This window comes from Paramormyrops kingsleyae, unplaced genomic scaffold (genome assembly GCF_048594095.1).
Source record: "Paramormyrops kingsleyae isolate MSU_618 unplaced genomic scaffold, PKINGS_0.4 ups284, whole genome shotgun sequence".
In the NCBI taxonomy this organism is placed as follows: Eukaryota; Metazoa; Chordata; class Actinopteri; order Osteoglossiformes; family Mormyridae; genus Paramormyrops; species Paramormyrops kingsleyae.
In genome coordinates, this window is record NW_027326221.1 from 1 (window position 1) to 9,893 (window position 9,893).

A 9,893-nucleotide genomic window follows, 5' to 3' on the forward strand; every position below is an offset into this window, starting at 1 on the left:
CATGCGTCAGCTAGATCTATGTATGAGGGAGTTTGCAAAATTTCATGAGCCCACGCCTTAGAGAACTTGTCTGGTGTAATTTTAAATGTCTAGTTTAAGGGAGCTAAAGGCCTCATAAAGGACTTGGGGGGTCCGTCACGGCTGAAGCCTACGAGCCAGGGGTCTGAAATTTGGCATGCGTCAACTAGATCTATGTATGAGGGAGTTTGCAAAATTTCATGAGCCCACGCCTTAGAGAACTTGTCTGGTGTAATTTTAAATGTCTAGTTTAAGGGAGCTAAAGGCCTCATAAAGGACTTGGGGGGTCCGTCACGGCTGAAGCCTACGAGCCAGGGGTCTGAAATTTGGCATGCGTCAACTAGATGTATGTATGAGGGAGTTTGCAAAATTTCATGAGCCCACGCCTTAGAGAACTTGTCTTGTGTAATTTTAAATGTCTAAGGGAGCTAAAGGCCTCATAAAGGACTTGGGGGGTCCGTCACGGCTGAAGCCTACGAGCCAGGGGTCTGAAATTTGGCATGCGTGAACTAGATCTATGTATGAGGGAGTTTGCAAAATTTCATGAGCCCACGCCTTAGAGAACTTGTCTTGTGTAATTTTAAATGTCTAAGGGAGCTAAAGGCCTCATAAAGGACTTGGGGGGTCCGTCACGGCTGAAGCCTACGAGCCAGGGGTCTGAAATTTGGCATGCGTCAACTAGATGTATGTATGAGGGAGTTTGCAAAATTTCATGAGCCCACGCCTTAGAGAACTTGTCTGGTGTAATTTTAAATGTCTAATTTAAGGGAGCTAAAGGCCTCATAAAGGACTAGGGGGGTCCGTCACGGCTGAAGCCTACGAGCCAGGGGTCTGAAATTTGGCATGCGTCAACTAGATCTATGTATGAGGGAGTTTGCAAAATTTCATGAGCCCACGCCTTAGAGAACTTGTCTGGTGTAATTTCAAATGTCTAGTTTAAGGGAGCTAAAGGCCTCATAAAGGACTTGGGGGGTCCGTCACGGCTGAAGCCTACGAGCCAGGGGTCTGAAATTTGGCATGCGTCAACTAGATGTATGTATGAGGGAGTTTGCAAAATTTCATGAGCCCACGCCTTAGAGAACTTGTCTGGTGTAATTTTAAATGTCTAATTTAAGGGAGCTAAAGGCCTCATAAAGGACTAGGGGGGTCCGTCACGGCTGAAGCCTACGAGCCAGGGGTCTGAAATTTGGCATGCGTCAACTAGATGTATGTATGAGGGAGTTTGCAAAATTTCATGAGCCCACGCCTTAGAGAACTTGTCTGGTGTAATTTCAAATGTCTAGTTTAAGGGAGCTAAAGGCCTCATAAAGGACTTGGGGGGTCCGTCACGGCTGAAGCCTACGAGCCAGGGGTCTGAAATTTGGCATGCGTCAGCTAGATCTATGTATGAGGGAGTTTGCAAAATTTCATGAGCCCACGCCTTAGAGAACTTGTCTGGTGTAATTTTAAATGTCTAGTTTAAGGGAGCTAAAGGCCTCATAAAGGACTTGGGGGGTCCGTCACGGCTGAAGCCTACGAGCCAGGGGTCTGAAATTTGGCATGCGTCAACTAGATCTATGTATGAGGGAGTTTGCAAAATTTCATGAGCCCACGCCTTAGAGAACTTGTCTGGTGTAATTTTAAATGTCTAGTTTAAGGGAGCTAAAGGCCTCATAAAGGACTTGGGGGGTCCGTCACGGCTGAAGCCTACGAGCCAGGGGTCTGAAATTTGGCATGCGTCAACTAGATGTATGTATGAGGGAGTTTGCAAAATTTCATGAGCCCACGCCTTAGAGAACTTGTCTTGTGTAATTTTAAATGTCTAAGGGAGCTAAAGGCCTCATAAAGGACTTGGGGGGTCCGTCACGGCTGAAGCCTACGAGCCAGGGGTCTGAAATTTGGCATGCGTCAACTAGATCTATGTATGAGGGAGTTTGCAAAAATTTCATGAGCCCACGCCTTAGAGAACTTGTCTTGTGTAATTTTAAATGTCTAAGGGAGCTAAAGGCCTCATAAAGGACTTGGGGGGTCCGTCACGGCTGAAGCCTACGAGCCAGGGGTCTGAAATTTGGCATGCGTCAACTAGATGTATGTATGAGGGAGTTTGCAAAATTTCATGAGCCCACGCCTTAGAGAACTTGTTTGGTGTAATTTTAAATGTCTAATTTAAGGGAGCTAAAGGCCTCATAAAGGACTAGGGGGGTCCGTCACGGCTGAAGCCTACGAGCCAGGGGTCTGAAATTTGGCATGCGTCAACTAGATCTATGTATGAGGGAGTTTGCAAATTTCATGAGCCCACGCCTTAGAGAACTTGTCTGGTGTAATTTCAAATGTCTAGTTTAAGGGAGCTAAAGGCCTCATAAAGGACTTGTGGGGTCCGTCACGGCTGAAGCCTACGAGCCAGGGGTCTGAAATTTGGCATGCGTCAACTAGATGTATGTATGAGGGAGTTTGCAAAATTTCATGAGCCCACGCCTTAGAGAACTTGTCTGGTGTAATTTTAAATGTCTAATTTAAGGGAGCTAAAGGCCTCATAAAGGACTAGGGGGGTCGTCACGGCTGAAGCCTACGAGCCAGGGGTCTGAAATTTGGCATGCGTCAACTAGATGTATGTATGAGGGAGTTTGCAAAATTTCATGAGCCCACGCCTTAGAGAACTTGTCTGGTGTAATTTCAAATGTCTAGTTTAAGGGAGCTAAAGGCCTCATAAAGGACTTGGGGGGTCCGTCACGGCTGAAGCCTACGAGCCAGGGGTCTGAAATTTGGCATGCGTCAACTAGATCTATGTATGAGGGAGTTTGCAAAATTTCATGAGCCCACGCCTTAGAGAACTTGTCTGGTGTAATTTCAAATGTCTAATTTAAGGGAGCTAATGGCCTCATAATGATTTGGGGGGTCCGTCACGGCTGAAGCCTACGAGCCAGGGGTCTGAAATTTGGCATGCGTCAACTAGATGTATGTATGAGGGAGTATGCAAAATTTCATGAGCCCACGCCTTAGAGAACTTGTCTGGTGTAATTTTAAATGTCTAATGTAAGGGAGCTAATGGCCTCATAATGATTTGGGGGGTCCGTCACGGCTGAAGCCTACGAGCCAGGGGTCTGAAATTTGGCATGCGTCAACTAGATGTATGTATGAGGGAGTATGCAAAATTTCATGAGCCCACGCCTTAGAGAACTTGTCTGGTGTAATTTTAAATGTCTAATGTAAGGCAGCTAATGGCCTCATAATGATTTGGGTGGTCCGTCACGGCTGAAGCCTACGAGCCAGGGGTCTGAAATTTGGCATGCGTCAACTAGATGTATGTATGAGGGAGTATGCAAAATTTCATGAGCCCACGCCTTAGAGAACTTGTCTGGTGTAATTTTAAATGTCTAATGTAAGGCAGCTAATGGCCTCATAATGATTTGGGGGGTCCGTCACGGCTGAAGCCTACGAGCCAGGGGTCTGAAATTTGGCATGCGTCAACTAGATGTATGTATGAGGGAGTATGCAAAATTTCATGAGCCCACGCCTTAGAGAACTTGTCTGGTGTAATTTTAAATGTCTAATGTAAGGGAGCTAATGGCCTCATAATGATTTGGGGGGTCCGTCACGGCTGAAGCCTACGAGCCAGGGGTCTGAAATTTGGCATGCGTCAACTAGATGTATGTATGAGGGAGTATGCAAAATTTCATGAGCCCACGCCTTAGAGAACTTGTCTGGTGTAATTTTAAATGTCTAATGTAAGGGAGCTAAAGGCCTCATAAATTAATTGGGTGGTCCGTCACGGCTGAAGCCTACGAGCCAGGGGTCTGAAATTTGGCATGCGTCAACTAGATGTATGTATGAGGGAGTATGCAAAATTTCATGAGCCCACGCCTTAGAGAACTTGTCTGGTGTAATTTTAAATGTCTAATGTAAGGGAGCTAATGGCCTCATAATGATTTGGGGGGTCCGTCACGGCTGAAGCCTACGAGCCAGGGGTCTGAAATTTGGCATGCGTCAACTAGATGTATGTATGAGGGAGTATGCAAAATTTCATGAGCCCACACCTTAGAGAACTTGTCTGGTGTAATTTTAAATGTCTAATGTAAGGGAGCTAATGGCCTCATAATGATTTGGGGGGTCCGTCACGGCTGAAGCCTACGAGCCAGGGGTCTGAAATTTGGCATGCGTCAACTAGATGTATGTATGAGGGAGTATGCCAAGTTTCATGCTTGTCAGTCATTCCAGTTAAAAGTTATGAGCATTTGACAAGGCCGAGCTCCTTTTTCCCCATATCAGAGTCCCAGCAACACATGTGTTGCTGCATCTCTGGTTCTCAACTTTAATTCTCAGTTTAATTTCTGAGGCACCGTCGGCTCCAGAGACTTGGAATTTGGTACACGCGTCTCCCAGGCAGTGCCGGTTCAGAATCTGCAAGTGCCCGGTCTCCAAGTCGCTGCGTTCTCCAAGTGGCCTCCTGGTGGCGCTAGAACGACGGGGTTAAGTGGCAAAGTCCCAGTCCCTTTCCCGCACTGATGCCTAAGGGTTATATTACCCTTAGAATCAGGGTTAGAATCAGGGGGTGGTTAAGTTTGAGAACCTATGGTTAAATTACTCTTAGGGTTAGGACTAGTCCGCCATGAACCAACAGGCTAAAGTAAGTAACACCAATGTATTGTGTTGGATGTGTACACAGGTGTGGTGTCTTTGAAATACATGATTGGTCACGACCTGGAAATACCTTTTATAACGTTTACTGGTGAAATCCATACACGCATGCATTGATAATGTAAGAGTGCCATCTACTGGACATCTACTGTATCACATCCAGTTCAGGTCCAGTCCTTCGCCAGCAAAGGACCTCCTCCTGACCCCATAGTCATACAAGAGCTCATCATCAACTGCAATGTCCTCCACCTAAGGATATGAATAACTTATAAGAATAATATGTTTATATATATATATATTTATATTATAACTATAACATGTTATAGTTATAACTCATAATACGTATTGTTCTAAATAACTCTTGTCTAGCATATGCGTAGTGACAAATGAGAAGCGTATGTTCATTTCGCATTGAATCGTGACTGCATGGCTACGTATTCCTGTATGTAGCAGATGTGTTTTATTATTTACTAGTGTATTGCTTAAATGTTACGTATATGTTAGTTATTATAAATTATAATATTGTTCTACCGAATTTTTGTCTAGCACACGTTGTGTCTGCTGAAAACCGCATGGTTTGTTATGAATAGGCTGCAAAGTACACTATACAGGCAGGATGTAAAAAAAAAAAAAAGATCACTATACAACCGCAGATTTCCGCGATAGAAAATGACATATATATTACATATGTTCCACAGAAAAATCCGCGATACAGCGGGAGCGGGCCCCCTCGAGCTTCATGAAGACATTACGGAGGTCAAACATTTATATGACGGGGGTTAGGGTACACAAAATCATTTAGCGTATAACTGTACGGAGGAGCGACCTAAAGGATAATTTGAAATGCATACCAAAGTGGACATATATGGGTCTCAGACTTTTCCCCACGTATCTATGCAAAATCACCGAAAATTGCAATTTAGGGCATTGCGTCAGCATTTTCTTTCACTGGGTGGGGAGGGGGGGGGGGGGGGTGTTTGGTGGGGTAGTGAGTAGCGCGCGAACTTTAATTAGAATTGAAATTTGAAATTATTTCAAGTATAACACTTACTACAGATTTGCCTAGTCTGGATATTATCGGTCCACATACTTAGACATCATGTAGTTTAAACATTTATATTACGGTCAAAGACAATACCACATAATGAATTAGCGTATAACTCGACGTAGGAGCGACTTAAAAGGATAATTGGAAATGCATGTGAAAGAGGACATTCTGCCCTTCGTGGCCATATATAGGGGTTTCTGGGACTTATCTCGAGGTATCCATTGAAAGTCACCCAAAATTGTTCAGGGCTTTGCGCCAGCATTTTCTTTCACGGGGGGTGGCGCGCGGGCGGGGGCGTGCCTATAAGTGAGCAGCAAGCTAACTTTCCTCATTAGTGTTTATTCGGGACGGGGCAGAGAAGCAGCCGAATTGGTACATCTTCAATTTGAAGTTTTCCCCCAGCACTTCGTAAGTACTTTACGCTTTTTAGACAATGCATTACTTAAGATTTCAAAGTAACTGTTTTACAAAGCATATCGCAGTTTAATTCCATGTTTAGATAAACTTAGTCTGCCGCTTTGATACGAACGCTGCTGTTACAATGTATATGGCTGTTTTGCGTTTGTCTAAACGGGGAATTAATTAATCTGCCGCTTTGATACGAACGCTGCTGTTACAATGTATATGTCTGTTTTGCGTTTGTCTAGACATATAATTAATCTGCCGCTTCTGAAATGCATACGGCTGTCTAATTGGTCTTTGTAAGCTGACGCAACACTCGCCGTGGCCGCAGTTTGTTGGGGGTAGAATCGCCATTTCGGGTGTGTGCTACTCAAGAGCCACCATTTGCCGCGTGGCGTTGCTCGGATACACGTAATCTGCCGCTTTGATACGAACGCTGCTGTTACAATGTATATGGCTGTTTTGCGTTTGTCTAAACGGGGAATTAATTAATCTGCCGCTTTGATACGAACGCTGCTGTTACAATGTATATGGCTGTTTTGCGTTTGTCTAAACGGGGAATTAATTAATCTGCCGCTTTGATACGAACGCTGCTGTTACAATGTATATGGCTGTTTTGCGTTTGTCTAAACGGGGAATTAATTAATCTGCCGCTTTGATACGAACGCTGCTGTTACAATGTATATGTCTGTTTTGCGTTTGTCTAGACATATAATTAATCTGCCGCTTCTGAAATGCATACGGCTGTCTAATTGGTCTTTGTAAGCTGACGCAACACTCGCCGTGGCCGCAGTTTGTTGGGGGTAGAATCGCCATTTCGGGTGTGTGCTACTCAAGAGCCACCATTTGCCGCGTGGCGTTGCTCGGATAAACGTAATCTGCCGGTTTGAAACGAGCGCTGCTGTTACAATGTATATCGCTGTTTAATTGCATGTTTAGACAAACTTAAATCAACAGTCGATTGTGCATATGTGGCTTTGAAGTTAATGCTTGGTTGCCTACCGGTTACGTCAACCTCTTCCTATACGTGCGTGACCACAAGGTGCGCCAGTTCTTCCACCAATGGGTTTATGCTCCCATTTAACCTATAATTGAAATTAAATGGTTGAATAATTAAGTACTTGGTACCACTAGATGGGTAGAGCAATGGACTCTGAACCATATGTAATCAAATGTGCCTCTTTCTAGATGGTTAATAATTTTGAAATTTCTTCTTCATTTCAGGTACTGTTTTTGTGTTTTTCCATCATGCCCCGCAAGCCCCAGGCCTGCCCGCTTTGCCGGGCTGTCTACAAGAACGTTTCGGTCCACCTCCGTGCCGTGCACAAGGTGGACAGCAACGCGGAGAGGAGGCTGCTGAACTCCTTGTCGTCGGGCAGATTTGCCGGGCCGATAGATTGCCCCGTGCCCCTCTGCCCGGCGACAAACCTCAGCCGAATTGACCGCCACCTGAAGCTGCGGCACTCGCTGGACGGCGACGAGCTGAAGCGGCTGGTATTGCATCCCATTCCATTTAATTGTATCTGTATAGGAAATCTATGCTGCAGTTCATCTTAAAGAATCTCACACGATTACCTCCTGCCCAAAACCCAGATTGCGATCGCCAAGAAGGCGGCGGCACGAAGGTCGTTGCACGACTTGAGAGGCGCACGCAAGCAGAGGGAGGATGAGATGGCACGGCTGAAACGGCGGCTCCGACGCCTGGAGAAGGAGGTGGCCAAGCTGAAAAGGCAAAGCTCCTCTGTGCCTCAGGGGTCGGGATCCTGGTCACGTTCGCAGCATTCTGGCGGTCGGCAGTCTCGGAGCGAGGAGGGCGACATGCCATCCCTCAGCTGCAGACGGCGACGATCAGCTCCTGTGCTCGTCACCACCTCCTCCTCCTCAGATGAGGTGGTCACCACAGCGGTCCAGCTCTCCGGGGAAGGCCCCAGTGGCGCCACATGTAGTCAGGGTGAGTCCAGCCGGGTGCAGTTGCTACCCCTAATATGTTCCACAGAAGGTGGAAACGACCTGTGGTGGAAGACACGTCAATCACTTCAGCAAGGGAACAGCTATGGTGAGGCTAAAACAACATATCTTCCAACAGGTGGCACTGCCCAGGTGGAGGGAGACCTGGGGGCACATGGCACGCAGCCATCGTGTAAGGTGGTGGTTGTCCTCCAGCAGCTGGAGCAGGAGGAGGAGGAGGAGGAGCAGCAGCAGCAGCAGCAGCTGGAGGAGTCGGAGTTTGAAGTAAGTTTAACCGGTTAATTTTGGTAATTGAAGCATTAATAACGTGTGTGTGTGTGTGTGTGTGTGTGTACATGTCAAACTGAACACATCTCTTTGACAGGTCCCAAGTCCTCTGCCAAAAGCAGTGCCGTTTGCTCGGGTAATGCCAAGGCGTCTTTTTTTTTTTTATTTTTTTTTTTTTAACTTTTCAAACATGTTTTGGGTAATTTCTCTGTGATAATGTGCAGTGATCAAAGTAATGTCATTTCTTTAAAATCACAGAAGGCACTCGTCCGACGCAAGATAACGTATCCTGAGACCCTGAAGGATATGCTTCGGCAGCAATTCAGGGACCATTGGCAGGAACGGCCAATAAGAACAGACACGGTTAGTATGCTGTTTGGTATCATATCAGTTACTGCCACCGATGTATCACGCATGACTGAAATGGAATACTGTCTCTTTCAGATCAACAGAGTCTTGTCCCGGTCTCCCACCCTCCTCCAGCACTGCAAAGACCTCCGACTGACGATTGATAACGTCCGAGGCTTATTGAAGCAAATGCAACAGTAAGCCACCTTCACTGAACATTTAAAACATTTAAGATGGTGGTTGTTACTAATACTTTACTGTTGTGCTTGCTGTTGCTCATATGCTTTTTTTTTTTTTTTTTTTCTCTCTGCTTGTCTACATTTCAGATCATCAGTCCCTACATAAGGAGGAAGGATGCCTCTCTGAAAGGCCATCTTTCTTCCCTGTTTTATATCTCCTCTATTAAGTATTTATATTTCTATTTATTTTATTTATATTTTTGTCACAGCTGTTTTATTTGTTGCTTTGCACTTAAGCTTTGAAGTTTACATAGGAACAGGCAAATAAAAGGCCTTTGTTTAATTAATGTCTCAGTTTTCCCTTGTCATGTCCTCCACAAGTCACTGTGCATGGGGTTATGGTAGGCATACTTTTTAACTGATGGGTTCATTAAACACTCGTATGGTTGGGGAAGGGGGGTCTTAGGGTTCGGGAAGGGGGTAAGGGGTTTTAGCGTAATGGCTGTCCCTTACTGCGAATGCCTTGGTCAGCACCACCTCTAGCCTGACCCTACGAGCCAGGGGTCTGAAATTTGGCATGCGTCAACTAGATCTATGTATGAGGGAGTATGCAAAATTTCATGAGCCCACGCCTTAGAGAACTTGTCTGGTGTAATTTTAAATGTCTAGTTTAAGGGAGCTAAAGGCCTCATAAAGGACTTGGGGGGTCCGTCACGGCTGAAGCCTACGAGCCAGGGGTCTGAAATTTGGCATGCGTCAACTAGATGTATGTATGAGGGAGTTTGCAAAATTTCATGAGCCCACGCCTTAGAGAACTTGTCTGGTGTAATTTTAAATGTCTAAGGGAGCTAAAGGCCTCATAAAGGACTTGGGGGGTCCGTCACGGCTGAAGCCTACGAGCCAGGGGTCTGAAATTTGGCATGCGTCAACTAGATGTATGTATGAGGGAGTTTGCAAAATTTCATGAGCCCACGCCTTAGAGAACTTGTCTGGTGTAATTTTAAATGTCTAATTTAAGGGAGCTAAAGGCCTCATAAAGGACTAGGGGG

The 9,893-nt window shown here is 45.6% G+C and overlaps 1 protein-coding gene across 3 annotated transcripts; it reads left to right on the forward strand.

The window, feature by feature from the left end:
- The first annotated feature begins 5,988 nt into the window (after positions 1-5,988).
- Positions 5,989-9,123, forward strand: LOC140587494 (uncharacterized). 3 transcript variants are annotated; one of them, XM_072708758.1, is made up of 7 exons: positions 5,989-6,088; positions 7,307-7,576; positions 7,676-8,314; positions 8,415-8,453; positions 8,576-8,680; positions 8,762-8,862; positions 8,992-9,123. In XM_072708758.1, exons 2-7 carry the CDS (start codon positions 7,331-7,333, stop codon positions 9,008-9,010), a joined length of 1,149 nt encoding a protein of 382 aa, XP_072564859.1. In that variant the 5' UTR covers positions 5,989-6,088; positions 7,307-7,330; the 3' UTR covers positions 9,011-9,123. The 3 variants fall into 3 exon arrangements, with proteins under 3 accessions (XP_072564859.1, XP_072564860.1, XP_072564858.1); XM_072708759.1 differs by lacking the exon at positions 5,989-6,088 and having other exon boundaries at positions 6,661-7,576; positions 7,676-8,033; positions 8,169-8,314; XM_072708757.1 differs by lacking the exon at positions 5,989-6,088 and having other exon boundaries at positions 6,661-7,576.
- The last annotated feature ends 770 nt before the right edge of the window (positions 9,124-9,893 follow it).